The sequence below is a fragment of the Osmerus eperlanus genome, chromosome 11 (assembly GCF_963692335.1).
Source record: "Osmerus eperlanus chromosome 11, fOsmEpe2.1, whole genome shotgun sequence".
Taxonomy (NCBI): domain Eukaryota; kingdom Metazoa; phylum Chordata; class Actinopteri; order Osmeriformes; family Osmeridae; genus Osmerus; species Osmerus eperlanus.
Window position 1 is genome coordinate 12,520,475 of NC_085028.1, and position 18,217 is coordinate 12,538,691.

Consider the following 18,217-nt stretch of genomic DNA (forward strand, 5'->3'; position numbering starts at 1 on the left):
GTTTGACTTTGAAAAGCTTACTTTCAGAAGGAGCTGTAGTTATAAAAAAGTTAAAATAAAAGTGCAATATTATTCTACATTGGTCCAAAATTCATTTTAATCAGCAGGTTTATACTTTTTTTCTTCAATATTTTATATTTTCCTACAAACTGCTGCTAAATACAAGAATAACATGTCAGTTTACAAAAAGCTTCGCATGTCAATCATTCTATCAACTATTCACGATATACATCATGTTTTATCATACAGTATAGCTGTCTGAAACAGACTTCTGACCAGACATTTAGCTTAATTTATCACAGCTATGATACAATAAAACTCTCGGTCATCAGTTCAAAGGCAATAGAAATATAACAATACCAACATATACTCAAGGGGAACAATGCATAGATACAGTAGAATAATTTGCAAAGCAATCATTTACAATTCTTTGAACTGATTACAGTTTTCTATGCCTATGGTTTAAGTTGTATATCTTGACTGGCGCAATATATAATTTTGGACAACATACAATGCAATCTGGTTACAAAGCCTCACGGAAGGTGTTGTAAAGGCCTTTGAATGGAGCCTCATAAAAAGTTTAAATAATAACTTTTTTCAATATTATTATTAACATCTGTGTGGTTTTAGTTGAAAATCATAAAGTGAACATAAAGATGTTAAAGTGGGAGTTTAAATTCAATATACATGCTATTACTCAGACATTTCAACCAGACAACAGTCTAAAATGAATGTCCTTCAAATCTTTAAGCCAACCAAGTTCATGAGCAACAGCCCAGAATACAAACCATATCTATGAATAATGATCAGCAATGCATAATTATGACTGAGGTCCCAGATATGATTTGACAATTAAATCCATCCCGTTCGATAATAACAGTTTTTTACATACAAATACCAAGGTAAAACATACAATGCAAATGTACAAGCTACACGATATAGAACACCATGGTTCTCATCAAGTATTGAAGGCTGAGATTTGTCCCACTGGGTTAAGTCTTTCAGAGAGGAACGTAAGTGTCATCATCTCCCATAGTTAACAGATGTCAGTGTCATCTCCTACTCACCAGTCAACAATAGTGAGACAAAATCAGGAACGGGAGTGAAAGCTTGGCTAAACGTTGCACAAAGGACATATATGACCAGCTTGTCCATTTGACATTTATCATAAATTGAGAATGGGTCCATCTATGAAAACAAATGAAGGATTATAATCCTTCAGGATTTATAATCTTGGCTGAAGAGGACACAGTCTAATTAGTCACAGCACTATTTGAGTTTAGACCCAGTATAGGACAGTTAACTATATACTACTACAACATCAAAGCGTCAAGCCACATACTGTAAACTCAACAAGATCTCCACTGCCTTGGAGCCAGGGAATCTGGTCTGGTACCAGGGGATCTGGATAAACCATCTCTACGAGATTGATCAGTTATGGTTATCTACCAGGGTCAGGGAACTAGCAAGGGAATATTGTATTTCTATAAAACCCTAAGCAGAAATTTACTTTTTACTTTAGGTTTAAATAAACTTCATGGGTATAGTTATGAACTACTACCTAGGCACAGTGAAGAACCCTGGAGTAGTCACTTCAAGGGTTCTGAGACAAACTTAGCAGAGAATCATCCTGACAATGATTATATGATTTACAATTTACAATCATAGTTCATAATCATACTTAAAATGTAATTTGCGTTAAAAAGAAATCAAAATACATCAGATTTAGTAACGCATTTTCATGTGGCTTTTCACTTAATATATTTTCTGTATTTACAAGACACTGGTGAGCTTTGTTTACAGCCTGATGAGAAGCACCCTAAGGTTGAGTTGAGTACCATTGCACGCTGTTCCGTATAAAACTATCTGATACGGATTTCTTTGTAATTTATAGCACATTTGCTTCTCAGCTTTGTATTGTCATTCTGTAAACACTGTACAAAATAAAACAGAATATATTATACATTCAAATATACATTCATATCTTATAAACATGACATATTGTACAATGATTGAGGGTACAGGATAGGAAAACTTTACAATCCGTCAACTACATTGCAATACCTATTGTAAAAACATTGTAAGTACATAGGAATTGCTATGTAATTAAATGGTATTTAGCGTTAGCGGTGTAGGTATTATAAAAGTGCAAGAAGGCACAGTATGGGGTAGGGGTGTAAGGGATAAGTGGATGTTGTAAAGGGGCAGCACACAGCACTGTATTTCCAGTTTTGACTACTATGGATGCAGTCAAAAGCCTGGGAAAAGACTTAAGCTTTTCAATCAACAGTGCATTCCGTGTGCTTCATCTGGTTCAAAATTATGAAATATAAAATAGCTGTTGTTTGCTGTTTTTCTTTCAATGTCACATTAACTCTATAAATTTCCTGCAGTGATCATGGCTGATCACAACTCTGTGTTTACAGAGAACAGGAACACAATGTAATTTAGGTCGTATACAGCTATTTATTTTACTGTTAGGTTGTTGTGGCTGGGACAAAGCTTGAAATCTGAAATAAACAGAGCAGTAACATGAAGTGTACATCAACTATCGTGTACCTAAACAGCAATACTTATAGTAACATAATTGCAGATACATAGGAATTTGAATGTAATTACATGGTATCAAGGGTCAAGGGGCTGTACTGGTTATAGTAAAAGGTATTTTGGTAGAGGAGTGTAAGTGAATATTGCAAAGGGGCAGATGAAGATCAAATCATATTAACATTACTATTACTACTAACTTACCCCTGAGAGCCTCCCCCATACCAAGTTTCCCTTCCAAATAACTTGTATCACCTAAACGTAATAAAGTGTAACTACTTTATATACTGGTTCCTATATAACTACATGTTGTTACAATACGTCTTGCTACGTAGTTACATGGTAGCGAATGAACACTTACTGCAAGGTGTTACTAAAGAAGCTAACCCAATTTTTCTTAAACTGAAGAGATGGATTTTAAATATATGCAATGAATTGTGACGCAGAAATGAAGACAAAGGCGTTTGGCACTTGGATTGTATTTCTGAGAAATAGCTCATGTTGCTTTGAAATCTGGGGTCATCATCTGCAGAAAACAGAAAAAGTCTTCATGACATCTTTATGTCTATAGCGCAGATGATTGAGCAGGGCACTTAAGGATGAACGAGGGTAGCTTTTTGGGATTTGGAAATTTGCCATTCTGAGATGCATAACAATTGTGTCCTGTACCACGCACAATTCATAAGACAGTTTCAGTGAGCTTTGAGGTCAAGATATCAATATGTGTGAGAGTGTCCTGGGTTTGTCATTGCTCTGTCCTGGTCTAGTCCTCTAGCCTGACACCCACCTGTGTGTGGTGCTCTTCACCCCATGAGGGAACCCCTGCTGGGAGGCTATGGGCTCAAAGTTAAAGTCAAGTGAGTCTCCGTCCATCAGAGTGTCATGGAGGATGGACTCCATATCACACTCAAACCTTTCGATGGACATGTCATCCAGGTCGCTAGGCAACTTCTCTGGGTGGGGCATCATGGGCATGCTGGGTCGCCCGTAGCCGTTGGGGTTGAGTGGGCAGTACCCAGGCACCCCCCCGCTCCCTAGGTGGGCATACAGGCCGTAGGGCATCTGCATGGGGCTCTTCCCCATGGGCAGGCAAACCGAGCCCCCGCTGTGGCTCATGCTGGACAAGGACATGAGTGCGCGTCCGTTCATAGCCACTGAAGCGGGAGGGGCTTGGGTGTGTCCTGTGTGAGTGTGGGGGTGGTGAAGACCATGTGGGTGAGGATTACCCCCTCCCATCAGCTTGGCTCCATGCTGCCCGGTGCTGTAGGGGGGCAGCATGCGGCCCCCATTGGGTTGGGAGACCACTGTCTCCACTGTGGGCAGGAGGTCCCCATGAGGGTCTGCATCAGAGGTGAGCAGCTCTTTCAGCAGGCCAGCAGGGCAGCTGTAAGGGCCCAAAGAGGGGCCGTAGCTGGGCTTGCTCTCAGGCAAAGACTGCATGGGGATGGGGGACAGGCTCGTCATCCCTGCCTGGCCATACATGCACTTGTGATAGTCCTGCTGGGGCTGGGGGCCCATGTTGGAGGAGCTGAAGGGGGGATAGCCAGGGCTACTCTGCATCATGGTGGAGGGGGAAGATTGGGAGGAAACCTGGACCGTGCCACCACTGCCCGCTTGAGAGTTCTTGGGGGAGAGCAGGTTGAGGTTGTCCAAAAGGTTCTCCATGACATTCTCCGAGCTGTGGTGAACTAGTGAGCTTGTCATCTCTGACAGGCTGGGCAGGGTGGCTGTCATCTTGGCTCCAGAGGATCCTGGGTACACCATGTGCATCTCGCCATCGCCAAGGTCATCCTGCTCGGGCATGAAAGGTGAGAGGCGTCCACTCAGCGTGCTGGCATTCGAGCTGGTGCGAGGCCTGAAGCCGTTCCAGGCATCAAAGTCATCATTGCTGTGCGAGTTGGGGCTACCGGGCCACTTGGAGTAGGAGCCAGGGCTGTCTCCTCCACCATCAGGCCCCTGGAGCAAAACCTACAGGGTTAAGAGAGTGAGCGTTACACACAAACAGCTATTCTACATACAAGTGTAAGAGGCAGATACAAAAAAGAAAAATTTAACTATCAATATACTGTATATAGGAAGGCAGGAGTTGGCCTGTTTACCTTTTTCTTTGCAGCCCTCCCTCTACTCTTGGCAAACTTGCTGTTGTTGTCCATGGAGGCAGCTCTGCGTCTGGGAGACTTGCCGCTCTTTCCTCCATCTGGGTTGAGCATCCACCAGGAGCTCTTACCCGTGCCTTCATTCTGCACACGCACAAAACGACTGTGCAGGGACAGGTTGTGTCTGATGGAGTTCTGCGGAAGAAAGAGAAGGAAGTTTCAGTTTGTGTAACAAGTACGACATTTGGAGAGTCTTAAGACCTTTTTTTTCAGTAGAGTGAGCAGTATAGTTCTGGTACCTAAGAATGCTCCTGCACTATAATTCGTTACAATAAGATCACTGACCCTATCATAGTATCCCTGACAATTGACCTATGTGTTTCCCCAGCACATACAACTGTATACAAAGAGAAAGACCTGACTGCACAAACACTAGCATTGCACTTTGCCACCCCTGTGGATAATCTCTCCCTTTATTTACTGCAGTCAATAAGGCATTGGAAAAATCCATCAGACGAAAGAACATTTATATTAGGAAAATGTGTGGTCCTAATATACAACACCCTGATCCTCCCTGTTCACAGAGACGGAAACTTGTGTTGGTCGGTTTGTTTGGTTGTTAGGACTACAGTAAGTTTTGCCCTAATCTATTTTGTCACGCCCACTGGCACACACACACTGGCACGGTATTTTAGTAACTCTTTTCCCCATTCATGGGGATTCTTTGGACACAAAGAGATTAGCGCACAAGGCTGTTGCGCTATGGCTATCCTTGTAACTACTGTTACTTGTTTCTACTTCTTTTTCTCTCCTCTCATCACCTTAATTTCTTCTCTTCCCCTCCAGGGAAAACCATCTGTGTTGACACATGACCCACGGCTTGAAAACTGGCCCGTTACAAATGAAGTCGTCTGACTTGCTCAACCAATAGTTTCCATGAACAGAATGCCACTCCTGCTGCATGTCTGCTGTAAGCTGTAGCCTAGTTAATGTGTTGGTCCTGTGATAGACTGCTGCAGAAGGAAGATTCAATGCAATCTGTCGCAAAACCTTTTCAGAGCATATTTTACCCTTTGAAGTGTCAAGGGATAAGACAGAGATCCAGCATAAGACATCACAGGCCCATAAAAGAGGATGGGAAATACCATGGCAGAACTCCTTATGCTGTGTGGGGAGACTTTGGCAGGGAGTGTGTTTGGATGCAGGAGGGTGGAAAGTGTGTGTGTGGGTTTATGTGTGTGTTTGCGAAGGAGAGAGAAAGTGTGCAGCTACGGTTAACTGGCTTGGCAAACGTAAACACTGTCTTTGGGTAGGGAGTCTAGATGCAGGGTGGGATTGACAGCCAAAGCCCACAGTTGCCTTTAATGCCAAATAATGAGGCACATTTCATTAACCAATTACTGCAGCCTACCTTGATTTCACCTCTCGTTCTGTTCACGTATAATTATTCTGACATATTCCTGAGACCATTTCTTTCTAAACAGTCAAGGGCGACACAGCAGCCTACCTTGATTTCACCTCTCGTTCTGTTCACGTATAATTATTCTGACATATTCCTGAGACCATTTCTTTCTAAACAGTCAAGGGCGACACAGCTGATTTATTTCTGGCTGCAGTGAATAGGAATGTTAACATTTGAAATAAGCAACGGGTTAAAATGTCAAACGTAATCATGGCTGGCTTGATAGTATCTTAGAAAACAGAGAATTCTGTTTAAGTAATTGAACAGAACATTCTACTTCAACAGTTAGTTGAAGTAGAATTCTCAGCCAACACAATCAACATACCATACCAAGGTTAAAAGTGTGCAGGAAGACAGTCTAATCTGGTGCTGCATAGAAACATGAAAACACCATCCTCTCACTGTATCAAAACGATGAAAGCATTGGTATTCAACCTTAATGTATACATTTAGTCATTTAGCAGACGCTCTTATCCAGAGCGACTTACAGTAAGTACAGGGACATTCCCCCCGAGGCAAGTAGGGTGAAGTACCTTGCCCAAGGACACAACGTAATTTGCGCAGCCATGAATCGAACCGGCAACCTGTATACTTTTATTCCAATTGGTATTGTTGAGAATTATTATTACTTATTCATTATTGCTCTCAGTTATTGTAATGTGGCATGAAACTGCACTATTAATGTGCAGTAATTGATGTTGCACTTAAATAAATGGTGTTGTTTCTGCTGCACTGTACTAGGCACTACTGTCATCGAGACATCATTGTCAATTGAAATGTTCTTGCTGCTGTAAATGTAAGCATTTGAGATGTTATTGTTGCATTGTAGTACACTGTACACTATTTTTTGGTAACCCTGTCTGTTGGCTGAGATGTGGCTACTTTGTGATGTGGCTAATAAATACAGACTGTTCCTTGACTCTGACCACCAAAATACTGAAGAACTATGCACTTACAATATGATCTTTAATTGTTTTCTGTACTTTCTATATGTACTATTTGTATGTTGCTTTGGATAAAAGCGTTTCTTAACTGAACAAAATGTACAGGAATTAGCCAGTTTAATAGCTAGATGTAAATTAACTTGTATTCTGTCCAAGCCTAACTTCATAATAAACAGAATTTCTCTGGACACACAAGGATGTGACCACATTAAAGAGTGCTGTGACAGGAAACAAGGCTGACTTCCTGCCTTTCAGGAAACTGTGATTGTGAGGGAAAGAATAAGGATGGAATGCAAGCCACATAGTATGGAGTCACACGGGTACTGCAGAGTTAGCTTAATTAATACCATACCATTGGCATTTTATCCACTGAATGAAATCTGAAATGTTCTACATTTTGTGGTTGAAAGACAATTGGCTATATGTTGCTGTTTATTGTGTGTGTGTGTGTGTGTGTGTGTATGTGTGTGTGCATGTGTGAGTGAGTCAATGAGTCAGTGAGTCAGTGAAACTGTGTGTGAGAGAACCAGTGTGGGTAAAGGGGAATTTGAGATTGTGTGTTGAGCAGTCCTGGACATAGTGTGCTGTTTCAAACTGCCTTCCTGCCAGGGTTGCTGAAAGGCCACACAAATTTGGTGCCCTCCTCATCTCTTTCGCTCCTACCAGGCTTCTCCTCCCCTCTCCTTCTTAGAGCACTGTGCTCTCCTTAGCCTGTCTCTAAAGGCCCATGGCACAGAAGTCTGGGTCACAAAAGTACACTCTCCAACTAACTCAAATGTCAACTTCTGTTTTGAAGAATCCTGAGCACAAGAACATAACACTTCACACAGAACACTAGTTGAGTTAACCAGAGCCCCTACTGAAACCTGCTCTTTAAAACACATCAAAACAGGAAAAAGGGTATCTAGTTTGACTCGCTTTCTTTGCTGAAAACATACAAGGTCTGCAGAGTAGTTTCACATGAGCTGAGTTCTGAAGTCAGCTGGAGTGAAATCAGTGGGTTCACCCTGCTAAACTTGAGAGAGGTCTTTGTGCTTTCTTGGGCTGAGCTGAAGTGATGTGTTGAGGAGACGAGACACCCAAGATCTGTCATTAGCTTAAGCAGCTCAGTAGGCCTCCCTGTTAAAAGGGAAGTCACTAGAACTCACTAGAAAGAAGAGGAAGACAGTGGTCTGTAATGTCAGGTGGAAGCTAAATTAGACAAAGCCATTAGTCTTATGGAATTGTGCCTTCAATAAGTGTATCAGACCTGACACCATTCCATGTGAGTTCTAAGAGAGACGAAGAGAGCCGTAGCTATGTAAAGCTCTAGTTGAGATGTTATTGTAAAATGTTGTTATTTTAGAACAATGTCTGGCAACACACTGACTGTTTCTTGACTCTAACCAACAAAATATTGTTAGGACTATGCACTTCTGATGTACTAATGAATAAAATGTAATGTAAATGTAAAACAAGCTAATTTCCATGTGCTTTCCTTCCCTACAGAAAAAACATTTGGAAATGCCCTAAAGTGATCAACCACAGACTCGAGTATATGTCAATTGACATTCATGTATTGTGTGCATATTGAAATACGGGCTATTCAATAAGAGATGACGACTTCATTTGTTTGCTGATTGATACAGTATGTTATTCATCACCAACACAAGGACTGTCCCTTCACTGACCTACTTACTACAGTAAATTCAACAAAACATAAAAAGCTCATAAGAGGTCCTTGAGAAGAAGTGGAGAGGAAATCTAATGTGCAGTTGTCTCTATATTTATAACCAGGATTTCATTAAAAGAGTTGAGAGAACAGGAAATGGCTTTTGTGATTAGGTCCTTGTAGCACTGGGCAACAGGACACGTTGCCAAGGACCATTTAGACCCTCAACACATGGGACAGTTATGACATATGACTTCTGGTTTGCTGTCAAAAAGGAGACTGAACTCAAATCAGACCATGGGATATGGTCAAGCAGCTCCTTCAGGTCACGATGCATGTACCCTCCTGAACACAGCTGATCCCACACTCGTGCTGCTGAAAACTAGAGTCACAAAAGAGACCCTTTGTCGGTGACTGACGTCAACTTCCAATAATTGAATTTAGGAGAGAGTGAGGGAGAGGAGACTCACAAACAGTACCTCTTCTGTGGCGTTTTGTGAGTGGGACCAGCTATTCGACTACCATTTCAAGGAAGAACTTCAAAAATATGTATATTTGCCTTGATTGTTAGAAAGTCAATTTTCAAAACTGTCACAAGATGCACATATGTGGATAAGATGTACATAGCTGCAATATTTCTAAATGAATATTATACAATACTTCCTCATCCAATGTATAGCCTGAGGCCCAGATACCAAGTTTTTGGCAAGCTGTATTGCATGATTTCAGACATAGCTGTATACACTCTTAATAGCCTCTCTACATGGGTCAGTCTGGCACACAGAGATTAGTGGGTGTCTTACAAACACAGATAAACATGTAGGCATATGTTAAATCCTACTTATCATCAGCACAAACAACTGTATACTCTCTCTCAGCTGCAAGGCACTGTAGGGGAGTCAAAAAAGGAGCCAAGAAGAGGGCTATAAGCAGACTTCCTCTTGCCTTGTATCCACAAAGGAAGACCTCGCTAAACAAATGCGAAGCACAGAAGGCCTAATTAGTACACACTCAGGAGATCTGCACACTGAGGGGGTTAGAAAGTTACCATGTTCTGATCAAAACTATAACTGTGCATTAATCCAGAGAAAAAGAGAATTCCACAATGTCTTGCTTTTAGGTCTTACCGACATGACTACTGAACATCCCCTACTGCATGACAACGCCTCACAGCTCAGACATAAACATCACAAGCTACTCAACCACCAACACTGAGAAACAGTGGTCCAAAGACCCAAGTTAATTTCTGAGATCATTCTTTTTAATTTACCAGTTCTGACAGTCCTATAAGGGTATGTCAGCCAGGACTGACAAGCAGAATGATTCCCTGTATCCATAAAAGAAATATGGAAAAATAAGAATCTGTGATCTTTGCTTTGCTACAGGGGTAATGTGTTATGGGCGGTCCTGGCGCTCACAGATTACAGACCATAGACTGAAGTTCTGTGAGGCCAGTGCTAATACACAGAGGCCATGTGTGCTAGCCAAGCTTACCATGTTAATATATGTGCATGCCTTGCTCTGGGCAACACAATATGTGACTGTGAAAGCACAGAGCAGTGTCTGTGAAGCTGCCATTTTTTTGACTGTGATCAGCAGTGCAGCCAGAGTGGGCTGTCCATGGTCAGAGCCAGATAAATGTGTAGGGGCAAGAGACTAACTGCTAATGTGTAAATGGCTATTGGTGTCAGCTACAGTGCTGACATGCTCCTTGTCCTGTTCCTTCTGTTGCCTACAAGGTATTTGGACCTGTGAGCTGGAAGCTTGTTCATGAACTAAAGAGAATCCAAATACACATTCATGGTCCGTAGAAGACTGGTGTGGAGAAGGATAAGAAAAGTTAGTAAATGTGATGATGGTGTATAAACTAACATGAATTCCTGCCATTAAGAGGACAGACTCAGAAGAAACCTGTAGCTACAAGTGCACTGCATCAAATGGGCTCATTATGAAATTAAGTTCACTTTGCGTCCAAACATGACATCAGAATAGAATACACAAACTAAATATAGACAAACCTCGATGATCAATATTTGTGTGTATGTGTGTGTGTGTCGGAGGGGTGTAATTTGACAATACCTTATGGTATAAGGGTTTATTTACAGTACACATGGCCAGCCGGTGTGTTAGTACCCACAATACCCTTCCCAATGAAATTTCATGCAAATGATGATGATGATGTCATCTCCTGATGACATCATCAGTGCTATACCACGCACCACTTGCCGCTTTCAAAGGGCACATTTCCTGTGAGCAAGCGCTCGAATTTGCATCTTGTCCATCTCAAAAGGTAGTAGCAAATGGTTGAGAAACAGTTACACAACAGAGGCTAGATTAATTGTACTGATACAGACAGCGTTGTCAAAAATACACACTAGGATCACAATCAAGATGTTGAAGGGCAGGATGTACATGATTTTTTTTAAATCTTACAAACAGGTTTGCAAGAAGTCACTGTGAAGTACTTAGACACAAACATAAAGCTGAAATGTTGTTTCTTTGCATGAAGGTATTCAGTGTGACCTGTATTCTGTTTCTGCCAATTGTTTCAGCCTTGTGGCTTGAGGGGAAATAAGCGCAACATCATTAATGATTACTGATTAATGATAACTTTATCAATTACCAATTACCAACACAATAGGGTTCCAGCTGCAGCCATGCAGCAGCAACGCAGCAATGCTTCTCACTAACTAAACTCTCTCATTTACAAAACCAAGCCTCTCTCTAACAAAAAGTCTCTCACTACTGAATCATGAAGAACTAATGCTCTGTCCCACGGGATCTGGGAGCTGTTCAGTAGTCAGGCGGACAAGGTCTGCTTAAAGGAGAGTTAAAGAGGAAGGAGGGTAGGGTGTAGGTGGGAAACACTAGCACTGCACTAAAAGACATGACTGTACCTAAAGGCAGATACACAAAACTGCCTTCTAGAAAAAGTATTCAAAAGTTTAGAACAGTTGTACCTGCTAGATGTGGAAATGTTCCTGCTTTTAAAATAATGAACACCAAAGTTTTAGGAACTCTAAACACACACACACAATACTTTGTTTTGTAAGACTGCTAATAATAGTGTATCAGGAATATTTATTCCGCACACCAAACACATTTTACCCAGTGCTATAAAAGAGGAAAGAGAAGCAGGTGTCTTTAGCAGATAGAGCAGTAGATTAAAAAAAACAAAAGAGAATAGGATGAGGGGGAAACCATGTTGCAATACAAAATATATAATGGTCTGCACTGGAATGTACACTGTGTCTGTGTTGCCAGTGGACAGCAAGGCTTTAATTATGAAGCCAGGTTGCAATGTGTGTCTGAGACCAGCATGCCTGACTCTTATGCTGACAACCCAGAGGTACTAGACTTTGGCCTATGGCTCCCTGGTTCCAGTAAATGTGTCATTATGCAACACTTAATGTCACTCAAGTCGAGCATAAAAGGGACCTCTCCTGTTATCTTTTTCTCTGCTTTTTCTTTCCCCCCCTTCTGTCTTTATCTTTGTCCCAAAAGATAGGATATGTAGTTACACTGATTAATTGTGCTTTGTGAGGAGTCATGTTAAAAAAAAACAGCGAATTTGGAGGTGGCTGGAGAAAAAAGACAGGAGATCAGAAGGAGAGTCTGATCCAGGCTCTGTCTAGTGCCTTGAAGCCTGAGAAACACAACTGTCCTTAGCCTGGTATAGTGTCAGGCAGGCCTGGACTCCCTGCCTTTTTCCAACCCTACTGGCACAGATTCACACACAGACTAGAAGTTTCGAGTTTAGAAGCTGGAGACCTAGAGAACCTTCTACACCTCTACACTTTGCACATCTGTAAACCTCTAGTCATGACTACAAAGTACTTTGTATGAATCAGATTATTATTTGGCTTGTTTTATGGTGGAGGTGATGGTATTTGTTAAAGGGGCCCATGTCGTAGTGTTGGTTTGTACACTAGATGAGTCATTGGGTGCCTTCGGGTGGTAATGCCTTGTGTGCCGGTGACTGTGCTAGCTGCTCTAACGCATGTGTTTGTCTGAGCCCGCCTCCAGGCTTGTTTGTTTACTATAGTTCAGAGATTTAAGTGCTTAGTCATGAACGTGCTTCACATAAAAGGTGTAAGCAAAGCTGGAATACTTTCCATTCATCATCAACCTGTCTATGAATTGTATAGCCTACATGCACCTAATCCTCAGTTGGACATCAACCATTGCATCTTAAAGTAAAAAGAAACAAAATATAGTGTTCTCCTTTTAAGGAAAGGAGCAAACAAATATATGTATAATTATTATTATTAATTAGTTAGTTAATTATTTACACAGGAAACCCCTCCTGAATCAAATATACACTATCAACACTGTCTCGTCCTCTGAGTAGTCTATTAAGAGTTTACATTGCAACACTACGTTATGGAACCTGGGTCATTCAAGGACTGCTGGAAGGGATCTTCCCAGTACACACCCCCAACAGGCCAGGATGAGTTGCATGCCCATAGGATGGTTAAGTTCCCATGCCAAGGGATTCTGGAATGCCAAGCACATGTCTATGGTGGATTTCTACTAGAGCGTCTGCTAAATGACTAAATGACTAAATGTTCTACTGGTGTCAATAATGAGCAGGCAGAACAGAGTAACTGTGAGTAGAACAAACAGAGAGAAGTTGAAGAGAAAAACCACCTACAGTATACAGTGCCATGTGTAAACACTGCTCCTGAAACATGTCGTATTGCTGCTATACTTAGATAAACAACTTAAGCCACAAACACTACAATTTAAATAATCTACAATGAAAGAAGGGAATGGCATCAACTAGTCTGTCTAATCATTTTGTTGAATCAAGTGTTTCAGGTATTTCACTAAACACAATTTTTCATGTAATATTACATTTACAAACATTATCAACCATACACACATTTCCTTACAGACTGGCACAGACCTCTATACAAATGTGATCTGGATAAAAGCATACCACTTTTATCTTCAGTGGGAAAATGGAATGTGTCAGCACATGACTGAAAAACAAAACCTTTCTTTGCGAGAAACACTTTTCTGCCTATTTTACAAAGTGCCTCTGACTATGGCCTTGGCTTTCACAGACAGCCCTAATACCCTGTGACTAGAAAATACCACAGCAAATCCTTCCAATCTGGCTGAAGACTCAAACAGTTTCTCAGCAGCCAGTTAAAATGAGACTGCTGTCCTACATACAGGATCTGGCAGACAGCACAGAAGTGGAGTCAGCTGTGTTTACACCTCAGAATACCATTCCAGAGTGGAGGGCCTACCTCGTCACACCCGTAACCTGAGGACCCTTCTTGTGTAATAATATTGGCTACATTCCATAGTTCATTAATACTTCAGATAATGGTTTTTTGAATACTGGGTCTCATGATGAGTTCCTCTGACACATATTTTGTAAAAGGTGATCAATGGATTCGATTTAAAAGGATTTGAAACTCTGATAATCTGTCAATTGTGTTTTAGAAGATCTCCCTTGTGATATTTTAGAACAAAAAAAGTCAAACACATTTTGGAAAGTCCGTCAATAGATGGAAATCTCTCTTTAGTCAGCAGACTTTTAATATCTCGAAAAATCAGATGACTGACTAGACATGGCAGAAATTGGCCAGTGGACATAACTTAGTTACTCTACCAACACAATGAAAGGAGATGACATAACATTACTGGAGCTTGCTCTAGGAAAGGTTTGGGCAAGCTAGAAAATAAGTTATTTATACCCCTTAACAGCTATTTTGTGATTCTACCAGCTGGCTTGAATTGCACCTTTAAACATTATGCCTATAAAATACAAACTTGCATATTTGATTAAACTGAACTTGTCGTTCGATATTATAAAAAATAAGTCATACCTTCCAACCAGCAGAACTATTGCTGTCTCCCTTGTCCTTGAAATAAGGAACACTCTTCACCATCCAGTCGTAAATCTGAGACAAGGTGAGGCGCTTCTCTGGGGAACTCTCAATAGCTTTAGTTATGAGATCAGCATATGACATATTTCCCCACGCATTACGACGAGATGAGCTACTTTTACGTTGGGCAGCGGCAGCAGCAGTCGCCGCAACTGAGGATGTTGAGCCGACTGGAGAGGACAAGAGAGACACCTGTTGCTGATGCGAGAGCTGAGGGTTTGGGAGCTGTTGCTGATGTTGACTGGGCTGGTCGTGGATACAGTTATCCGGACACTTGAAATCATTGCACAAGTTGTTATGCTTTTGCTCAGGAAAATCTTCAGTCTCCTCCAACAAACTCAGACTGCTAATAAAGTCGGAACTGCTGGTGGGTTCCTGTTTCACTGACGGGGCTGGCGAGGATGTGTTTGAGTCTCCTGGATTTATGAACTCCGGTCGAGGCAGGGGCCAAGTGCATGAGCGGGGCCGTGAGAGTGGTTCAAAATCCGGGTCGATTTCTACTAAATGTTCCTGGGCTACTTCGGCCATAATACTAGTAGTTATATGAGCAAGAGATCACATGAAAAGCAGCAAACTAATGGAAAACGATATTTATAACATCAAAATAATAGTTACATATAAAAATCCGAGATCGTAATGAAAACATATAATCGAAGCTAAGTTGTAAAACAGTTTGACTGTAAATGCTCCGATCCAAACGCAGTAAAATTCCTTAGTTTTCTGTCGCTCCTTGCCTACTTGCCAGCCTGTTGAATGTCAGTGTGTGGAGTGGTGTTCCCGAAGCTATCAGTTGTTGACTAATAGGCTACCGCCCACATTTGAGTGACAAGTTGATACCGCCAATGGCGGCCATGTAAAAAACGAAACAACACTGTTGTCAGCACTACGTCTTTTTCTGTCTTTCCCAGAAGAAAAAATAAATATTTCGATTTTGATTAGGTTACGGAATATAAGGGAAATTGACATTGGCTATTTGTTTGTTTTGTTTGAGGGTTAAGGGCCACCGTACTATACACTATAGTCTAGTTATTTTTATAAAGTAGAAGCAAAATGGGGGTACAGATTTAGGCAGGTACAATGTCTTTGATGTTCTTTCCTAGATGGCTATAGAGCTACATTTTGTTATTTGAGTTTATACATTTCAAGTGATTTTTTTTGCCTACCTAACCAAACGGGCCGCGTTGAAGGCACCACACACACTTGCAATTACACCAAACCTGTTTGGTGTAATTGTTTACCTGTTTGGTAAAACTGTTCATATGGTAAACTAATGAAACTGCATTAAAATTGGATAGTAGCCTGGATGCGCGCAGTGATTTTGTCATCTGGCATATCGCAGCAACAAAGATTAGAGACATATAACGATCAGGGCAAACTATAGTCAAACTATAGACCACTGAACATATCCAACGCAAGCAAAGTCATGAAATTGTCTTTGCCTGCCTTTGGACGATGCTGACATCTTTTGGTGGTCAGATGGTAGTACAAATCCGTCCTCACAATATGCAGGTGTTGGTCTACTGGACGTCATTACACAAAACTCGGAAAGAAACGGAGCCCCGGAGGTTAAAAAAATGATTGTGGCTACGAATACCTATCTTGCCCTGCCTCGTGGCTCGTATCCCTGCCACCAATAATGATGGGCTGGGTGTAGCTCAGCGGCGGGGGGGGGGGGGGGGGGGGGGGGGGGGGGGGTAAAGCTCAGTGGTCACAGCACTTGACTCCAAATCAAGAGGTCCAAATATGAAATATTTTTTTTTAGGTTAAAACTTTAGGCTACAGCTTAATAGAGGGGAAACTCATTTTCAAAGAGGAGAAGAAACCTTCCTTTTTACATTTGGCCTGTAGACTAATTGGTCGTGTTTTTTGTAATTGTTTTCAAAACAAGGTGCTACCTAGCCTGGCTCTGCCCTCCTATGTACTTCCGCTCAATTTTATTTTTGCTTCTGTACATAGGTCTGGCCATGAGGTACTAAGTCAGATTTTTCAGGTTGATTTTCTACCGGCGAATCAGCGAACAGAGGGAGTGGCTGAGAACCATGACGTTGATGTCGTGCGCTAGTTTGTGTTGTAGTTCCGTAATGGCGGCGGAGAAAGATGCGAGCAAAGCCATTCGGTCCGTTGTGGCAACGCTGCCGAATATCCAACAGCTAAAGCCGAATATCCAACAGCTAAAGCCGATGCAAGAACAAGATTTGCTGAGTTTTGTTGGTGGCCATGATGTTGTGGCCCTCCTCCCCACGGGGTTCGGGAACAGTTAGATTTTCCAGCTACGGCAGCTAGCTCTGTTACAGTAGTGGTGAAGGAATTGGCTAAGGCGAACGCTAGCGATTAGTTATGGCAGATCAGAGTGGCTCTGGGCAGATCCAATAGTTTTAAACTTCAACAGAATACCCGCCTACAAGGAAGTCATGAGGGAAGGGCTTGGCTCTGGGCAGATCCAATAGTTTTAAACTTCAACAGAATACCCGCCTACAAGGAAGTCATGAGGGAAGGGCTAGCCAGGGCGATGGAGCGAGGCCAGACTCTCTGTACAAATGCAATGTACGAGAGTCTGGTTAGGACCAGGCTAGGTGCTACCTTCTCTTGACAGTATTCAAGAGAAGTAGCTACTCATGAGCCGTGAAAGTTTTCAGAGAACGGTAGGCCTACAAAGGCTGTTTTCATAGAATAACAAATTGGGGGAAAAAACGTTGATCGAGGACCTGTCACGTTTTTGGAGGGAAAAGAAAGAAGACAACTTTCTAGGTCAATGTGCTTACACCCTCCCATACTGCCTAATATCGCTTTATAGGAAGACACATGATAATCACGTTTAAAAAAGGCTACATTTTTTGTAGCCTAAGGACATTACATAGGCTATAGACATAATGTGTACTTTTAGGCTTGGGCTACCTGATTTTATGATTCTCAACTACATTTCCTTCACACCCATTGTCCACTGCTCAACCCACCAGGCGGGCTGCCTCCCCAGAGTAGTGTCTTTCAGTACTGTCTAGTTGAGTCTGATTCACACCTCTTTATTAGGCCTCGGCTGTGTACTTCTTTGTGCCCCTCGCAAAGTCACGTTCTATTCATAGTTCGGTCCAAGCATATAGCTATTCTATTTCCCTTTCTGGCTGCGATACGAACCCTGACCTGTTTGACCTTTCTGCAAATAACACTTGCATACTACTTGGTGCCCTGCTTATTTGCAATAGCAGGGGTTTCATGGCACTTACTACCCCTTTTTCCCCTTTTCTAGAGCTCGAAGTTGTTTCGTAACATTTTACATGATCTTAGACTGTACTAGGCATACATGTTGTGGATTCCCTTACATCAGTGCAACAGGTCCATGCTCTGTAATAGCTTGTCTTACGGTAGCTTTAGATCTTGAATTTACTGGGTAAATGAATCAGTAGTTGAGACAATGCTGGATAAAGTCCCAATCAAGTCTATAAGTAGGACTCTTATAATTCAGTTACAGTAAAAGTGCAACCACGGGACAGTACATGGCCTCATAATGCTTCTGTCCTTTGACCAGGCATTCTTATTAGATTTGACGTAAAACCATCCTTGACAAACAAACAAGATTAAATCTTATGTTCCATGAGTTGGGAAACACAACTTATAAATGC

The 18,217-nt window shown here is 41.7% G+C and overlaps 1 protein-coding gene across 1 annotated transcript; it reads right to left on the reverse strand.

The window, feature by feature from the left end:
* Positions 1-1,667: 1,667 nt before the first annotated feature.
* On the reverse strand, positions 1,668-15,346 carry foxo1a (forkhead box O1 a). Its single transcript, XM_062472886.1, has 3 exons — positions 14,541-15,346; positions 4,644-4,835; positions 1,668-4,512 (listed from the first exon to the last, which is right to left on the reverse strand). The coding sequence occupies exons 1-3, from the start codon at positions 15,126-15,128 to the stop codon at positions 3,316-3,318; spliced, it is 1,977 nt and encodes a 658-aa protein (XP_062328870.1). The 5' UTR covers positions 15,129-15,346; the 3' UTR covers positions 1,668-3,315.
* Positions 15,347-18,217: the final 2,871 nt, after the last annotated feature.

What these genes read in the sequence shown, in the direction of transcription:
- foxo1a (XM_062472886.1), bottom strand. Translation starts at nt 15,128, where the DNA reads ATGGCCGAAGTAGCCCAGGAACATTTAGTAGAAATCGACCCGGATTTT. An exon ending in ATAGTTCTGCTGGTTGGAAG is followed by an intron (nt 4,836 to 14,540) that starts GTATGACTTATT and finishes TTTCTTCCGCAG; the next exon opens with AACTCCATCAGACACAACCT. An exon ending in GGAGGGCTGCAAAGAAAAAG is followed by an intron (nt 4,513 to 4,643) that starts GTAAACAGGCCA and finishes TTAACCCTGTAG; the next exon opens with GTTTTGCTCCAGGGGCCTGA.